This window comes from Phyllostomus hastatus, unplaced genomic scaffold (genome assembly GCF_019186645.2).
Source record: "Phyllostomus hastatus isolate PE091 unplaced genomic scaffold, TTU_PhHast_1.1 phas_contig_86, whole genome shotgun sequence".
Classification (NCBI taxonomy): Eukaryota; Metazoa; Chordata; class Mammalia; order Chiroptera; family Phyllostomidae; genus Phyllostomus; species Phyllostomus hastatus.
The window spans coordinates 47,386,987-47,406,438 of record NW_025333977.1 but is presented as its reverse complement, the minus strand read 5'-3'; the positions used below and the strand labels follow the sequence as shown (position 1 = coordinate 47,406,438).

Sequence of the window (19,452 nt, the reverse complement as noted above, 5' to 3'; positions counted from 1 at the left end):
GATTTTACCAGATGTATCAACTAATTGTACTGGATGGGGCTTACTTGGATCCTGATAAAAATAAAGTGGAAATAGAACAAAAAATAATGGAGACTTTGGAATTGACTTTTGCTTTTTTTTTTTTTGCTGTGATAATGTCCTGAAGTTCTTGTGTCTTAAAGATATATATGGAAAATTTTCATGTGATTATTTCCTATATTGGATTTGTTTCCAAATAGTCTGGCTGGGGGCAGGGAGAGTTGGTGGGGATATAGATGAAACAACTGAGGCTGGGTGGAGGGTTCTTTATACTCTGCTTCTTTTGTGTGCATCTGTAATTTCTATTTAATAAAAAAATATATATATAAATTAAATGGTTGAAATGTCAATCAACTGCTGTTGAATTTAGAATGGAAGTCAAAGCCCTACCTTGGCCTGTGAAACCACTTCCTACCTCTCCATCATGTTGGATCCCTTTATAGGGAATATTCTCCCCTCTTCTCTGGTTACCTCAGCACCTTTCTGGCTTAATCATTATCTTACAGGTCTTTCCTGACCACCCCAAGATTGGATTTTTGCCTGTTTCAATGCTGTCAGTACACTTCAGCATAATTTGTGATTGTTTTTTGGTTTGTGTTTCCTACTAGAAGGAATTCCATCTTGTACAGTCCTCTATTTCTGATGCCTGTCACATGTGTGATATGGTAGATGCTTTGTGCTTGTTGAATGAATTATTCTGCGATGTCTGTCTTAAACATGTATGTCAGCTCAAATTGTGTTTGATATAAAAATTAAGGGGACTGAATAAAATACTTCAGTAGATGTTATTTCTAGAATAAGTCCATGTGTTTCCTTGAAACCAGTTCTTTGACCATTGGTATTGTGAAAGCAACAGAACTAAAATGAACTTTGAAATTATACCCAGATTGTCTAGAAATGAAGGCTCATTTGTTTTTATATGACTTGCAAATTACACTGTAATGAAATTAATTTCTGTTTAGCCATATTTCTCTATGCATTGGATTCTCACTGGAAGAGCAGAGGTCGTTGGAGTACAGCACCTGACACATGGATGCACTGAAATCTTTGGCAATGCTTCATGTCCTTGAAGATCATAGCAACTCACTCTCCACCAGTCCAAATAATTATAGCTTATTTTTTCTTCAGAAATAATTCAGTATTTTACAATTTTAGGTAAGTCCATAGATTCTTCTTGCACTCTTGTGGTAGACAGACCCCAAAGTGGTCTTGTCATTCTTGTCTCCAGTATTCCATATTGCTGTGTAGTCATCTATACCCATATTGAATAGGGGTGACCTGTTTAACCAACAGGACATCATGGAAATAAAGAAGGGTGACCTTGAAGGCTAAGTCATAAAAGCCATTGCAAGTTTCTGCCCAATTAAACCTCCAAAGTTTATTTTTGCAATGGTGTTCTCTCCTCTTTTCTTCAACAGAGTAACTTCTGAATACTCACTTCAGTTTTAAAATGTCATTTTGCATCCTACTGTTCCCTAGCTTGCCATCCTTGCCACCTAGAATCACTTGTACATTTAATGAATATGTACAAGAAGCTTTAAACTTCTATCATTTGTAAGTCATGGATAAAAACACTAGAAGACAGTGGGGTCCAGTATTGATTCTAACAGTCCTGAAAGATTACTATGCCTCTTCAGACTGACAATGAACCTATGATGACTTTCAGGTTACAACATTATAAATCTGAATACCCTTTTGATATGGAGATGCAATGTGGGTGGCAGATTAGATAAATTTGATTTCACTTTTATCTCTCAGATCCATCCCCATCACCGGAGAACACTGGATTTAATTATTTAGCTATCTGGACACCACATTTTAAAACATATACTCCAGTATCAAGTTTTATACTGGTTTTAAAAATACTGACAAATGCTACAAATTATGAAAAATTCTCCAATACATTTTTTTCAAGGGGAGTGAGAATTCTTAATTAAATCAGACAACCAAGATGGCGATAAATCTTTATTTTTCATACAAGGTGCCACTGCAGGTACCATTAAGGAACACACTGCTGTTTTCAGATATACAGAACTGAACAAAAGCATGTTAGCATGCTGCCTCACTGTACATGGAAAATTGGTGAACATCTTCAGATACTAAGACTAGGAAAGAAATGGGTTAATGTCATTTGTTGAAATGTGTATGAATCACTCAGCAATGTTATTACAGGCTATCTTCACCTCAAAGCAGAATTACAGTCACTCTGCAACCCCTGGACAATTCTCGAGTGCAGGTCTAGTGAAGGTACAACAAGCAGGCATGAGGCAGATACTGTGTCTCATTTGAAGAGAGACGATTTGGCACCTGGCTCAACACATTTTAAGAGCTGATAATAGCCATGTCAATAGTTTAAGATTGAGTTTCCCTCACCACATAAGTTGGCAATTGGCTTAACTGGGAATTTCTGAAACATTAGCTGAATAAGCCTAGGGTTAAAAAAAAGCCAGAATACTGTCCATTTAACAACATAGCTACTTCATAACTTCTGTCCAGTTCTTATCTGTTGTCCTACAAAAATCCCTTACGTGATGAATAATTTTAGTAAAACCCTCTAGCAACCGTAACAGACCTAGCTCTAGATACTAAGTATCAGAAAAAAGTGCCTGTGAAGTGTGTGTGTGTCCACGGAAAAATGGCAGTGTTGCTACTGGAGGTAAGTGTCAAGTTTCCTCTTGATGTTGTCAAAGGAATCTGCTCCCATGTAATCAGCCTGGCCTTGTTCCCACCTCTCCTTCCGTTCTTCTGAGGATACAGAAGGCTGTGCCGCAGCCGGGATCTCCCCAAGGGACAGATGTGATATGGCTCCTGAGACATCTTCCTAGAAAGGAGAGCATAATCAGAGACTCCTTGAGAGCTGAAAATCAGACTGTTTCAAAGAATGCAGTAAGTTGAAGAAGGTGAGAAAGCCAGGGTGAATTATCATGCAAAGTAGCAAAAACTGAAAAGTATTACATGAAACAACAACAACAAAAAAGACAGAAATACAAGGGTCATATGATTTTTTTCCTAACGAAATGAAGACTTCTTGACTGAGTGAAAACATTGGGAGAACAAAGTAATCAGGGTTAATGTTTAAGTTCTGCATACCTTTCTACAGAAGCCACAAGAGAAAGCCAGTGTATAGACCAAGTCTGAAAGCTGCAAACAGTTCATTAGAAAGTGTAAGACAGATGGACAAGGGAACACAAGTCTCATGATAAATTCTCGATCTGTGTGGGCTCAGAAAGGTTGAGAACTTAAACAAAATGATACCTTAGAGGCTAAACTTCAGAAAGAACCTAACCAGAGAGCCACACCACTTACATAAGTTGTCACGTTATGAAAGCGAGAGCTAAATGGTTTGAGACCATGCACCAAACTCATCTGCCTGTTCAAGCGTATTACCACGCAGCATCTATTCTTGCAGCTTCTGCTAATTTAATCAGCTTAGTTTTGAACTGTTTCAATTCTCATCTTCACCTTTCTTGGTTCATAACTCTCAGTCCTTGGGTTGCGGAAGGAACAAAGTGAATGTGCAGGAAATGGAGCAAACCTACTCTACGTTTGATTCCCATTACATATAGGTACACAATTAACTTCAACTGTACCATAGAGGAATATCAAAGCTACCTTTCAAAAAGATCTGAGGTGAGAAGGTACTGGAAATCTTAGCAGATAAAAATGCAGATGAATACATATAAATATTGCCTGTATTGCCAATTACCTGTGTTGATGTGTGTGTGTGTGTGTGTGTGTGTGTGCATTTACATATACTAGAACTCCAAGGTACTGGGGTGGATTCCATGGGACTGTATTACAGCTAAGGCAACATAAGTCCTTCCCCTGGATTAGCCCTGGCTTTGCCTCCAACTTGCAGTGGGGATGATATAAAGAGGCTCTTCCAGAGTTTTCTGCTCACCATATTTTTCATAAGGATAAGTCTCTCAGACCTGGATTTGAGTTCCAGTTCTGCTACTGACTAGTCAGTTACATAACTAAGAGAAGTTATGTAATTCTTTAAGCCACGGTTTATTTTAATATCTAAAAAGGGGATATTAACAATAATACTTGATAGACTAGTTTAAGGTTTAAATAAAAAGGGCTAACTTTTTTTAGCACTTACTATTGTCACACAATGTTCCAAGTACTGTGCAGATGTTATTTCATGATCCATATAAAGCAACTGAGTAAGAATGTAAGTGTGAGTTACTTTTCCCTTTCTCCTTTTCATATTTTGGTACAAGTGCTAATAAGTGAAATGGCTAAAATTTATATGAGAGCAAAGAGAAGTATCTCTTATAACCTTATAGTCTCTTATAGCAAGGCAATTAACAGATCAGTTAGACATGATTATAATTCACCCATTCAGTTGTATTCTTTATAGCTTAATATGTAACATATAGGTTTAATTTCATTAAAAAAATTGAATTTATTGGAGTGACATCGGTTAATGTAAGTATATAAGTCTCAGGTGTACAATTCTATAACACATCATCTGTATATTTTATTGTGTGTTCACCACCTGAAGTTAAGTATCCTTCTGTCACCACTTACCCTCCCTTTACCCTCTTCTAACTCCCAAAAGTTTAATTTCTTATTCTTTTCCAATTCTTACAAAAGGACAAACTTCAGAGGAAGACTTTTAAAGTCAGAAATGGGGCTAAGCAGTTTGTTGTTATAAATGTTAATATGTCAAGATTTCTTTTTCAAAGATCCTACATAACCATATAGGAGTACAAACACGGCAAATCAAGATAATCCTAGAAAAATATTTGCTTATATGTTCATGTTGTAATTTTCACTGAAAACTCATTTTTTCTGAGCACATAGGAAAGACAAAATAGGTATATTTAAATGTTTGCAGTTTCTAAAACATAAAATGTTGCATTCTTCATTTTTACAATCACTATTTTAGAGTTTATCTCAGGACAATGGGTTAAGAATTTCTTAGTTACAATATGTGGATATAGTAAATCTTCTAAAACCCTTTCTTATGCTCTCAGATCTAAGAAAATCTGCCACAAACTTTACTTCCACTTTAGTCTTTGCTGGTTCCATTTCTCCCTTCTACGGACACTGTTTTCTAACCACAAAATCTTATTTCTTTGTTTGAAATACCACCAAATACTCCATGTCTACCGGCATACATTAAATTACTTGAAAGAACAAAACAGAACCTACCGCGTTTAGGTGTGACTGGGTATCTTTGACAAGGCCAAACTGCTGGAGCAGAGGTAGCACATTGGTGGTGAAGATGTCCCACCACAGGCTGAGGAACTCTGGGTGAGTCATGGTGGGATCCTGGGACTCACTTTTGACACTTTTTGTTTTAGCATCGTAAGTATAATTCCACGGTTTGATTTGTCCCAGGAAATGCACAACTTTGGCATTTGCACCAAACCTGCCAAATGAACACAAGTTGAAATGGTTAGTAGATTCTGAATGCTAACAAGAACATAAGCAACACTTTGTTCTGTAGACTTAACAGTGCACTTTCCATCCTGGCTGGAAAGGAAACTGAGTTCCCTGAAAAATTTTTAGGCATGCTTTTTAAATTATTCAATTGTGCCCTGGCTTGAGTGGCTCGGTTGGAGTGTTGTCCCATGCACCAAAAGGTTGTAGGTTCAATCCCTAGTCAGGGCACATATAGGAAGCAACCGATCGATGTTTCTCTCTCACATCGATGTTTCTTTTTCTCTCTCCTTTTCTCTCTCTCTCTCTAAAAATAAAAAAACACATCCTTGGATGAGAATTTAAAAAAATAAATTATTAAAGTGTATATTAAATATACATAAAAATTCAAAAGTTTGGGATCAGTACAACAACCAAAACACTGATTCACGGCAGAAAGGAAAGGTACAGCCACTTAGAAAACCACTTGACATTACCTACTCAAGTTGAAGATGCTCACATTCTACATCCTGGAAACTCAGCTCCTGGGCATGTACCTTAGAGAAACTCTCACATATGTGTAGGAGATGACATAGTCAAAGTGTTCACAGCAGCAGCACTGTTGGAAATGGGTGTGAACTGGAAACAACTCAATGACCATATGTTAAGGTGAGACTGCTGCTGATCAAGTGTCCATTCCTTTCTCAGTCTCCATGAGTGAGTATGTTCTCCTGCCTCACCAATGTGGAGCATGCTCACAAAACTTGCTTTGGCCAACTGCACGTGGGTAGAAGTGACAGTGTATCTTAAGAAGAGCAGTTTGTTTTTGTTCACCCTCTCTGAGAAGCTTCAAGCTCTGCCAGCAGAAGAACACAGCCTGGGCCACCTGCTTGTTCCAGAGGAACAAAATACGTGAACAGAGGTGGGCCAAACCTGTGGGCTGGCTCCAAACCCAGGTGAGACGGTCAGGGCTGTCCAAGCCTACCTGCCAACACATGAGCAAGAAATACCTGCTTGTTGAATGTCACTGACGTTTATGGTTATTTATCCATTTTGTTTTTATTCAGAAAAGATGTATTGATTATCATTTCATTAAGCGTTCCCAATTTATAACTGCTCTTTTGACTTTTTAGGTTTCCATCACTTCCCCTCCTAGAAATACACCACATTCTCAGTTGATTGAAAGGGAAGGACTGAGCGGGGGAGGATCACGTGTCTCTGCATTTCCCTTTCGCTCTCTGGAAAAAAATTAGGCAGAGATATTTTCTCTCATGCAATTTCAAAAGCATTCTTTCACTTTAAAACTTTAAATGGCTCTCTGTACCTGTCCTATGTAGTAAAGTCCAAATTACATGACCTGGTCCTTCCCATTCTATTTTTTCTAAAGGACAACTTCTGGTATATTCATATCATAGAATACAATATAGTAGTGAAAATGAATAAACTATATAGCTATACATATTATATAGCAAATAAATGGATTTTTAAATTATGCTGATAAAAAGAAATACATGCCCTGGCTGGCATAGCTCAGTGGATTGAGTGCGGGCTGGGAACCAAAGTGTCCCAGGTTTGATTCCCAGCCAGGGTACATTCCTGGGTTGCAGGCCATAACCCCCAGCAACCGCACATTGATGTGTGTGTGTGTCTCTCTCTCTATCTCCCTCCCTTCCCTCTCTAAAAAATAAATAAATAAAATATTAAAAAAAAAGAAATACATACAAATTCAAATAGGAATACATATAGATCCAATTACATAAGCACAAAACATAAAAAGCACTGTTAAAAGACTAGAAACCTACAATCAATGTAAATTTCATGATACAAATTTCTCTCTGGCAGAGAGGGAGGTTGGGATGGGGAAGGGACAAAAGGGAGCTGGTACTGCTTGTGTTCCATTCTTATCTTGGGTGGTGGATATTTTTAAACACTGCACATTTTTTGTATATTTCTTTTTGGTAGAAACATTATTATTTTACAATAATATCTTAAAAAAGAGTAAGAGTTAAGAGTAGTCTTGTTCAGGTTTGGAGGAAATCTAGGCGCACAGAACCAAGTAATAATAATAGTGAATATGACCAGTACAAAAGGAAGAGAGAACAGTGAGGGCGCCAGGAATTCAGAGGCAGGGAGGTCATTGCAGGCCAGATGCAGTAGGGCAGGAGGTACTGAGAGAGTGGACACGACTTAAGGTTTGTCCAGCAGGTAGTAGCTGGGTGATAATACAGGGAATTGTAGTGAGAGACAGCAGCTCTGAGGTGTGTGGATGTGCCAGACCAAGTGTCTTCCAACTACAGCCAAGGAGGAAGCTTTGACAGTGAAAGGTAAAATGGGACAGATCCTTGAGTGCTGGGCTCAAGTGTCAGATTTTAGTGGATTTATCCTACAGAAAACCAAAGGATTTGGTCAAAATAATGTAAACTCTCTTCATGTAACCTTTCCTATCTTCTAAAGGCTTAAAAAAATGTCAGAGACCTGTTAAATAGCTATCGTTATCTGAGACTTGACTATGTTTGGGGCTGAAATTCTTTATGGACATGACTGGGAATAACAGTTCTGCAAGGTAGATTTTACTAATGTGTTAAATGGAGGCTCCTAGAGGCTGAGTTGCCCAGAACCATACAGCTAATTAAGTGGCAGAGATGGCATTTGGCACAGTTTTTCCTCTTTTAGGCCTGAGCTCTTACTATCCTACCATGATGCTTTTCCAAAACTATGCAAGAAACATAGAGCCTATTGTAAATTTTCTTCTAAGGGTGATTTTTAAGTGCATTGTGCATTCTTCTGAAAATGAAGTGGATACCTGATATCCCCAAGCTAACTATTTTATACACAGTATATTTCTCACACACACACACACACACACACACACACACACACACTCACTCACAGACGTTCACACAAGTACTTGCAATTTTATCCTTAAAAGAATACAAATGACAATGCTTAAATCTGTTATGTGTAAGGCACTAGGCTCAGTGTGTGGTCCCAGGAGGCTTTTGTTCAAATAGGGAGATGAGTCACACAATAAAAATAATAAACAATAGCACAAGTGAGGTAACAACTCAGGGCTACCAGGGTAGTGCTGACATTATGGACTATGGAAATTCAAAAGCAGTTAGTGCAGGTGGGGATTTGCACAAGGGGCTTTGTACAGGAAGTGGGACCTGGACAAGGCCTAGAAAAGGTGGGTAGGGTTGTGGTAACTGCCCTCAACCAATGTTCCAATGATGATGGGGGAAGCCCATTCCAACAAAGGTGAAAGAAAAGTGCCCTCTCCACCTTCTCAGACATTCACTCCCCAACTCATCTCCTTGCCTAGAAAGAGAGCCTTTGTCTGCTTCTCTTATCTAAACTGATCAGTAAGTCTAGACCCATGATTTTCTTAGACCTACATAAATATCATACACAGTCATTACATGAGAGGTAGAAATACTAATTAAGTTAAAACACGAATATAAAATCTGTTCCTTTCTAACATGCTCTCCTGACACTTTGCAAATACTTAGACAGTAATAAGAGTAATAGCTTGCATACAGGGTGGTGCAAAAGTAGGCTTACAGTGTTTGTATGAAAAATAATGTAATAATTGTGGGAGGCCACTCTGCGTGGTGTGGGCCCAGTTCCCATTGGGAGATGCACAGGACCGATGCACAGGACCCATGCCCACAGATAGGTTCTCCTGTGGGGAATCAGGCCTGCAACGTACCTAGGCTGCTATGAGTCTTGCTTTTTGCTAAAACTCCCTCACCCTGAATTGAGGACTTTTACTGCAAAGCAACCTCCTAAAATCCATGCTAAACCTTTCAAGGATGAGTATAACTGGTTCAACTACTTTTGTCTTTTCATTTGCAAATATCCCTCTTCTGTGATGTGATTACCAGCATCCTCTCCTTTGTTTTCTGTATAAGGTAACCACCTAAAGCGAGCCTGCACATAGTTAATGAGGACCTTCTTGTAATGTGCCCAGTAAGACAATAAAAGTTCACTGGAGCGAAGGCCAAGGCTTTTGCTCCCCTTGAGAGAAAAGCCATGTTGTCCCTCTCCCTCCACAGGACTCGGTAGTCCGTAAGAATCTGTCTCATATTTCATCCATAATGATGTGGACCCCACTAGCCAGGGTCTGCATCATTAATTAATAATAATACATGATAAAACAGTTTCATGTACTCACGCCTGTAAACCTACTTTTGCCCTACTCTGTATACTGAATATTTACATGTGCCAGGCATTGGTTAACATCTGTATGACTATCTCAGTGAATCTCCAGAACAAGTATGTGAGGAAACCAAAGCATGAAGAGGTTAAATAACTTGTCTGGGATCACATGGCTGGTGAATGACAGAGCTGAGATCCGGCCCCGGCTGTCTGGCTCCAAAGGTTCTTAACTACAACTAGACTATTATTATAATACACTCTCAGAATTGGAAGGGATGTCTGAGAGTGACATTTGCTACTCCATGAATTAACTCCCTTCCTATACATAGTCAATGTGCAAGGTGGAAAAAGTATGCCCAAGGACTCCTGCAAATACCCTAAAGTGTAGTCATTGGACACAGCAATGCAGAATAACCAAGAGGAAAGGAAGCTACAAGAAATCAACTTAGCACTGTCTGAAAAAAGACAGTTCTCAGAAGGGTGCAATTTGTATCAAGTTTAGAGAAAAGGGGGGAAAGAATAAGAACTGGATGGTGCCTCTCAGGACCAGCATGTGGCCCTTAAGTGGACTGTGCAGGACTGTGTCTAAGGGCCTCTCCAACGCCTCACTCTGTGAATCGGGCCTTCAGAGCTCAGGCAGAAGAAGGCACAACAATCCAAACTCCCCTCCTCCCCTCCCCCCCAGCACCCAGACCACCAATACTGCCAATGCCTGCACAGCAAGACTGCCCAGCCTCTGCTGAAGGTGGGACTGTACACTGCAGCCTCTGGCTCCACTGGTACTACCAGGTGGCTTAGGAGTTTGTGCCACCTCCCTGAATACCAGTTGCATGCTGATTAGATACTTCCTCATGTGGCCCAGTCTCCCACTTGCATGTCAACAGGAACGCCATCTGGGGACAGTCCACACCCTGCATTTTACTGTGGCTCAAGCCTGGGCTCCACTTTCATGAGTCCAAGGATTTCAAGTGCCTCTTTAATGCTAAGTCAGCATTACCCTCTGTGGCCACAGGGAGGATCCTTCTTCCTCAAAATTACCTTCTTTACCCATCTACCCTAACAACACAAAAAACTGCAGACACTGGATAATCCTTTCATAGACAGGGCAGTCTTGGTTTTAATAAAGTTCTTGTTAAGCCTGTTTGATGTAGAAACTAAGATCCTAAGGGGTCCTAAAATTCTGTGGCAGCTAGTAAGATGGGGGAGTGTGGGAGGGACAAGAGGTGAGCAGGACTGTGAAAGGCTGCACAGTGTGATGTACCCTCCCAACAGCTGCACAAACTTCAGCAACACAATGGATCACAAAATGCATGATGTTAGTGTGTTTTCTGAAAAAACTGATTGGGGCCAGGGTATATAGGGGCAGGCCAGAAAGAGCTCACGAAGATTCAGGAGTGTGATGGCACAGAGGTGCATGAGAGAGGAAGAAAGGTGCTGGGTCATACAGAAATCACAGGCCAGCTTCAGGTGTTCTGGTTTCAGCCTATGTCAGCCCTATTTCTGTACAGTAAGAGATGGGAACTCCCTTTTCAGGAATGGAGGTATTACTGCCACACACCTGGCAGATCTGTAGAAATAAACAGGGGTCAAAAGAATAGAAGTTTGAGAGCAAGGACTTTAATGAAAAGGGCCTGGGCGAATCACTGAATGTGGAAGTTTCACTTTCAACCAGGGCCTTTGAGGGTGGGAGGAGTATGAAAGGCTGAGAAGTAAGGCAGCTGCTAAATGGGAAACATGGGCTCAGGAAGCAGTGGGGGTGGGGGGGGGGGTGGAGACAGTCTGTGAAGTTTTGCATAACACAGTCATCACAGGGCATTCTTGGAAATCATATAGGGCTGCTCCTGGTACAACGTAGGGGGTCCTGCTAGGCCTAACACTAGCTGCCTTGTATGAAGGTTTATGGGTTACACAGTTAAAACTATATAACTATGTATTAACTGTACAAATAGAACAGTGCTTATTTATACAGCAAAGGAGCCCAAAGGGCTGGCTCTATCAGCTACCATAATAAAATACTTTGCAAAAGTGATGGGGGAAAAGTCTCAAATGCTGTTTTTGTACCCAGAATTTAAATTAACTTAGATGTGAATTGAATGTAATAATTTTTTAAATATTTACTTTTTATTGTATTTTTTTCCATTACCATTTATCCCCTATACTCTCTTCCACCTCCACTCACCCCACATGTAATCTTTTTACGTCTCAATCATGTTGCCTGAGGGATGTTTTAAAAAATTGTTTTTTCTTATTTTAATCAATTTATTCTTCAGTTATTTGTGAAAATCCAAAATAACCATATCAAAATAAAATAACAGCACAGATTGTAAGTATACGAAGAAATTACTTTTTACTGAAAAGAATATTTTAGCCTAACTGCAAATTTGGGAGTGTTTCTTATAGAAGGGCAACCCATGGTATTTTTCTGGTATTCTCTCACCAGAGGCAATAATCAGGTATGTCAAAATTTATGTTGCCTGGCTAAAAGCAAAATAACAGGTGATTGAGAAGGGGAAATGTTGATGGCAGAAGATAAACTCAACTAACCTCGACTCAGAACAAGGATACCCAGAAAATTCACTGACTCACTGCTTGATTTATCCACCAAAATACCAGCCAGGAACAATAAAAAAAATTGGGAACATATCACAATTGTCTCTACATTACTGAGTGCCATTCATTCTGACGCAGTAATGGGGATTTGTCTCAGCTTGCATACATCTCTTAAAATAAGCATTCTAATTTTAACCAGCCAGGATCTCAAAAGAGACGTCCAGATCACAAGACATAGTCTGAACCCAAGCCAGCAATAATACTGCTTATGTTAGCTGTTAAAATAATCCTAGTGACCTGATGTTACCAAAAGACCAGACAGAATGTTTATGACTAGTTTAGTAGTTGACAAATGTAGTTTGTAACATGTGGGCCAGACTACAGAACTGTTCAGAACAAAACGGGAACTAGTCCATGACAGTGCACACAGGAGCAATTCTATGTGAAGCTCTGTGTGTGCAACGTTCAATTAGGTGCCAAGAAAGAGAAACAGCCCTGCTGGTGCGACCCTCTCTGGGAAGGGTGGTGGCAGGGTAAGCCATCCTGCGCCCACTGCAGTGAAGGGACTCTTGGGCCTTCTGAGGCTGACTCTAACAGAAACTCTTCTCCACAACCAATTAGCCACCTCTTCTCTCTCATCAAAAAATTCCTCCTCTTACTCTCTCAATTTGAATCAAGAGTCATAAATCCACGTGCCCAAGGGCTGGTCTGGTCACGTTGAGAAGAAGTGGACCTGGTGGGGCAGGACTGGGGACCATGAGTGGGTGCATGTCCCTTCACCAGAAAATAGCTACTTTTGAGCAAACAACTGTGGCTACCAGGGACACACCCAATTTTTCCTTGTCTTTCAAGCTAAATAACCTTCCCAATCATGCCCTAAAAATCAGAACAACATCCGTACTCAAACTCAGTCTTTATAACCTAGAAACCCATGCTAGGACCTAGTTATCTACACCACCTAGCAGCTGGCCTTTCTTCACAAAGTAGGCCAGGGAAAGCCCCACAAAGCCAGGACACCAGGAACACTTTCCTGGGGGTAGTATGTCATTTTTAGTCTCTCCTGGATGATTTCTTGACCATTCATTTGTTCACTCTTTTATTCAACAACACACTCTACCTTCCTTCACAGTAATGTCCCAGCTCTCAGCTGAAGCCAACCTCTCCACTGTGCAAAATGACGTGTCCCCTTTCACCTACGCAGGGACGACTCTCTGCAAGTCTCCCTTCAGCTTTCTGCATATTAGTATCCTCTTTCTCCCTCCTTGATCATTCCCATCAATACACAAATGTGCTATAACCTCTCATCATTCCAAAGCCACTACCACCCTCCCTGGATCCCACAGCCCCATCCACCTACCAAACCATTTCTCTGCTCCCTTTTAAAGAGAATGCTTCAGAAGAGTTGTCTCTATTCAGGGTCTCCAATTCTCCACTCTCTTGGACCTGCTTCAATCAGGCTTTCTTCTCCACCACTCCACCAGATGTGCTCTTGCCAAAGTCACCATTGACCACCACATTCTGGGTCTAATGCCAGTTCTAATTTGCATTCTATCTGACGTGTCACAGCATCTGACACAGATGGGTCACTTCTCTCCTCCTTCAAAGATTATCTTTGCTTGGCTGGTATAACAGCTCACTTTGCTGGGCTGCTTCTTGGTGTGCTGCTCTGATTCTTGTTTCTGCTCCTCCTCACTTTCCTGCCTCAGGGCTCAGTCTTCAGGAACCCCTTCCATCATAATCACTCTCTTGGTTACATCACCTTGTTTTATGGCTATAAATGTCACTTCTATGCTGACAACTCCTATAGTTATGTCTCACCAGACCTTTCTTTAAGTCCCAAAGCTTGTTATCTACTTACTTATTCTGCACTTTCACTAGAATGTTCAACATGCACCTCCAAATAAATACATCCAAAACCAAATACACTCAATACATCTCTAACAATCCCTGCTCCCACCCACTTCACCCAATCTGTCCCATTTCAGAAATGGCAACTCCTTCATTCTAACTGCTGAGGCCCCGAACCTGTAACAGTCATCTTTGACATCTTTCTCCTACATCCTACTTAATATCTGACTTTTTCATAAGAAGTTAGAAATCTAGGTTTCATGTGAAATTCCCTAACTTTTAAGCACTGACAACTCAGAAAAAAAAGCCCTATGTAAGAGAGACAAAATATATCTGTGGGACAAAGAGTCTGCAGCTCACCAGTTTGAGAGCTGTAAGGAGGGTACATCTTACATTCAACCCCATGAGCTCTCTCCCCTACAGATGGCATTTCTTAACCAGACTTCTGCCCGTGGGTATCAGTCCCTGTGTCCATTTTGCCTGTTGTCAGAGAAGCCTCTAAAGGCTGGGCTGGGTCTGATGTGGAAGGTCTTCCCTTGCAGACGAGGACCAGGATAGGACAGCAGAATAGGCAGCAGTAAGAGCTGAAGACAGATCGTGTGAGAGCAACAAAAACCTAAAGATGAAGTTAGATCGACCAGATAGCCATGCTGAGAAATGGGACATCTGGGGCTCAACAAGCATCATTAATGCTCAGAAAGGAGAAATAGGCCATCCATGCAATCACCACTTGATTCTTCTCCAGCAATCAAACCATGATTAACGGTACCATGTGACCTACAGGGAACTGCACACGTGAGCAGCTGGTAGGGTGATTAGACTACACGCTCCCACGTTCATCTTTGCAGGCCCCAGTGAGCAGAATGTGTGGACCAACAAATGGCTGAAAAAATAAGCAAGATCCAAACGACAGCACCTCAGGGTTTTAGGTAAAGGGGTAGGAGTGTGGAAAGAAATGAACACAGAAGACTATGGCTTCAACAGCAATAGCCATAAGGAGAGATCAGAGTCAAGGGCATCTCAGGGATCATAAACCCAATTGAATCAGAAATACGAGAGAACAAGAGAATTTAGTACACTGATGGCTCAATTTCATTTTTGGAAAATATTGATTTTAAAGAGATAAAATCTTAGTGAACAAGTCACATTCCTGAAAAAGAAATAATGGCTATAAATGTCCTCAGGAAGGTTAAAGCAGTTAACAATGGAAAGAAATCTTTTAGGTTTCTAGGCCTAATTTCTGAGACTTGGCCAGGCCAGGTCACAACTCAGATCACATCTAAACTCAAGTAAAAGAGGAAGGTAAAATGTTTATTTGGAAATTATTTGGTAAATCAAGGTTTATAGATAATCTATTTAACTGATTAATTTGTATGGCAGTTTGAAGCAATGCCAGAGAACTCTTTATCTTTGCTGCAGGCCCGTTTTTACATAGCACAATATGACACACACGGTTTTTAGCCAATAGATACAATAGAACACTAAAATGGAACTAAATGACTAACTTTAAGAAGACTAGTGAGATTCTGTCTAGTGCTATACACAATCCAAACTCTATGCTACACAGATAAAATAAATAGGCCCTCCAGATGGAGATAATGAAAAAGAAACTAATATTAACCAAAACCCTGCTATTTCTCAAACATTATGCAAGGCACTTTCAGAAATATTATTTCACTAAGCAATGCCTTTATGAACTTGTTTCTCACTGCATCCATTATAAATTAACTTAACAATTACTAAACCAAGCAATTTTGTTCTCAAATTATGCTGTTAAAGAGGATCTTCTATTACAGAAAATAGTACTAATTTTGTTTTTTAGAAGTGATGTTTGAATAGTCACTCGAAGTGTTAAAACTATTGTGTATTTCTTTTATTTTTTGTTCCACCCAAATGGTAGGTAGAGAAAAGTATTAGATATGCTACTTTCATAGCTCCAATTCACTTAAGTTCACGTCATATTAGGCTATCCTCTAGCAAAAACTTCATATATAGCAAGGCTACACTGTTCTCAGATATCCAGAGCTCTAAGACTCCAGGGCTTCTAAATACTGCTGTGGTGATCTCATGGTACACAGTTGCTTAGAGTTAGTAAGACAAGTTTCCACTCTTTCCTTCACGAAGCTCACATGCTCTAAACCACTCCATGTTTTGTTGTTCTACCTGCCATCACCCTTGCTGTCATAAAGGAAGGCCACCAAACCAGAGCCACTCGGTCCTGAAGGCCACCAAGGTTATTCTGAGCTTAGCAGTGGGGTTTTGAATTCACGCTGAGCTCTGAGAGGCCCACACGGCTCTTTGTGGAGTATCTATAATGGCCTGAATGCTCAGGATAGTCTATTTTAACTTAAAAGATTTGGACCACAATTTTACGTTAACTCAAAACAAAAAAGAAATACAAGGATCTGTCTTTTTAGCTCTTCTTAATAAGAAAAAATGTAGAAAAAATGTTGAAAAAATGTATCTAGAGATGATCTCTCCAAGCACACACACATACAAACAACAAAAAAACCTACCAAAAGCATTTTCTGGAAAGGGAAGGGAAAATGAATTTTCTGATCTGGTTTCAACATTCCTAAATACGCAGCAACGGGGTGACAGAAGACAACACTTATCACAGAAATGTAGAGCTGACATCCCCAAGGGTGAACTGTACAGATGCAGCATTAACTCCTGTCAGGCCACAGGCCAAATGACGTCTGGCTAATGGATGGAGTTGCTCCCAATTCCTCCAGTGTGTCACATACCCTACGACTATGCCAATAAGCTAAGGAGATGTCCAAAATTAGCACTCCTTTGTTGAGCCAAAAAGACGGAACCATCCTGATCATTTTGGTAATTTAGATCTCAAACCGTTTTCCTGAGAATTTCATTAAGAAGATATTTTAAAAAACTGGGTTCCTGAGAGAGAGAGGCCAAGGTTCTAGCAAAGAAGTCTATCTTCTCCCTAAAAACTCTGCTCCACCTGCTTCTTGTTTGTCTTTGTCAAAAGAAAATAAATGCAAGCAGTGTCTGTGCAAACCAGGCTGTCATTGAAAGGTACAGTGTGTTCAATTTTAGTAGTAAGGTGAAAATCAGATGGACTCCAAATGAACCATAGGGGAAATAGCTGCTAGGCACTGGAGGCCACATTACATGAAAAACACAAATCCTTAACTGCTGGGACGGCCCTGTTTGAGAAGCGAGACCAACAGGGAGGATGTCAGATTCACATGTCCCCAACATAGTCACCCCAGGACATGTGCTCACTGTGCAGAACTGAGTGGAACTGCTCAGACTATTAATGATTCTTTCTCCTTTGTACTCTCATGTTTTTGCTTGCTCAGCTGAATCTAGTCAAATTAGGCAACTGCCCTATTATATACAAATTCAGTTCTAGAGGGTCAGCTATCATGGTTTACAGTTCAAACTTGCATGGTTATGAGGCAATAAGGATGAAAAAGAATCAGACCCACATTTTCAAGCAAGACAGGTTTGTACTTTATAAGGCCAAGGACTAAGAGGCAAATAATGCGGCTTCTATTCTATCCCTTGATAGTGACTCCTGTTCTGTTTGCTTTACTGAAGCCACAGTTGGTGTATTTGAGAGCTTGCCTGTTTTGTGCTGGAAAGGAAAGAGAATCAAGAGGCTATAATATGTTGCAGGCATATGCCAAGAATAGTCAGAGAGGAAAGAACACAAGATACTTATAATCCTTATCTGGGGGATGTGACAGACGCTGCCCAGAAAAAAAAAACAGAAAAGGAAACATTTCTGCCACAAAAATCCAGACATGCTCATTACTGTGGTGTAAGACTTACAGAGAGGACTTTGGATAATGAAATATGAGGAGTGAAAGGCCCTTTGTTTTCTGCTCACTCAGGAATGCCCACGTGGGAAAGACACTGGAGAGCCAAGCCCAATTCAATGAAGAGCTTTGCTGCTCACGGCTGTGTCTTAGGATCGACCTGACAGCTTGGCCTCTGCTCAGGAAACCTGAATCATCATCTTGGTTCAACACAAACGAGCCAGAGGATGAAGGAAAGGGCCCAGGCATTCACGGTGAGACAGCGTAGCAACTTGGCTGTGTTTGTTGATGAATTAGAACAGCACCGGGGCAGTGCCAAACAAGCACATTGCCAAAAACAACCACCATCCACTGAGCACTTTATTGTATTGTATAAACTCCATCCTTGTGACAACCCCTTGAGGTAGGTATACTTTGCCTCCTTGTTTCGCAAGTAGGAAACTGAGGCACAGAGTCTAAGCCATATGGCAGGTGAGCAGCAGAGTGAGGCCATGCACCTCACCTGTCTGGCTTCAGAGATTACTCTTATGCTATTCCACCTCTCAAACCGAAAGGACTAATAACTTAATGTTTACTGAGTGCTGAGGGTAGGCCAGGCCCTATTCTAACCACTTCACATGACTCCTCTCTTAACGTTCACAATAACTTTTGTGAGATACTGAGGTAGAGAAGTCCCAATTTCTGAACTTGTAGTTCAGTAACCAGTAACCATCCAGGAAGTGGCTACTCCAGGATGTGAACGAGGGAGTCCAGCTCCACAGCCCCCACTCGTGACCACACCACCACACTGCTGTTAGTATCTTGCTTAACCACCACCACCACATGGAGAGTGTTCTTAACACCCTCATTTATAGGTTAGGAAACTGAAACTCAGCTGCTAGTCTGAGGCAGATGTTGGGTCTGTACCCAGTCTATGTTCTTGACCATGATGTACAGAGGTTGTTCTGTCAGAGGTCCAGGCACCCCAAGAACTAATGGGACCCTCTCCCATAAGGCAGCCAAGTGCCCTCAAGGTTACTCTAAGCATAAAGAGATAGATTGCATCAAGGCCTCTCCCAATCACAGTTATGTTTCTCGCAAGAGAAAGACTTCCCTCAAAGTTTCCTACCTGTTATTACCCTCAGAATGACAATGCACCCCGCAAATCTTAAATCCCCCCCCTGCCCTCACCATCCCCAACAACATTTAAACTACTACTTACACTTTAAATGCTGGGAGGTAGGAGTATATAGAAATGCTGCTTAGGTTATAAATAAATGGCAGGTGTTTTCTGATATCTGTTGTTGCCCAGCTGCTAAAAAACATGTTCAGTAAACCCTGGTCCCCACCTGAAAACAAAACAAAATAAAACAAAACAACATATTAAAGTCATAGACTTCCAATAATTTTATAGGAATATATATCTAGACCTTATAGCAAAGATTATGTGGTTAAAATGCAAAACACAAATAAGAACTGTTATACTCATTAGATTCTAAATTTCACAAGGACAGAGGTTATAGCTCCTTTTACTTAGCACTGTAAATTCTAGCATGTAGCAGAATGCCTTACACATAGGTAAATTATTTGTGGAATGAATGTAATAACTTTGAAGATGTTCTGTAACAGCACAAAAATGGAAATAACTTAATTATTCCACCACAGACAAATGGTTAGTGCATTGTGGTACTAACCATTCACAGCAATATTATTTAGCCATTAAAACTAATAGCTCTAA

General features: G+C 40.5%; 1 protein-coding gene across 2 annotated transcripts in view; it reads right to left on the bottom strand.

Annotated features, from left to right (window-relative positions):
- Positions 1-1,970: 1,970 nt before the first annotated feature.
- The window catches only part of GYG1 (glycogenin 1), a 32,864-nt gene continuing 15,382 nt past the window's right edge, over positions 1,971-19,452 (bottom strand). For both annotated transcript variants that reach the window (XM_045851299.1, XM_045851301.1), the window contains exons 5-7: positions 18,937-19,063; positions 5,182-5,401; positions 1,971-2,839 (exon numbers count right to left, since the gene is read on the bottom strand). In XM_045851299.1, coding sequence (XP_045707255.1) covers positions 2,666-2,839; positions 5,182-5,401; positions 18,937-19,063 — 521 coding nt within the window. In that variant the 3' untranslated portion in view covers positions 1,971-2,665. The remainder of the gene's footprint in view (positions 2,840-5,181; positions 5,402-18,936; positions 19,064-19,452) is intronic.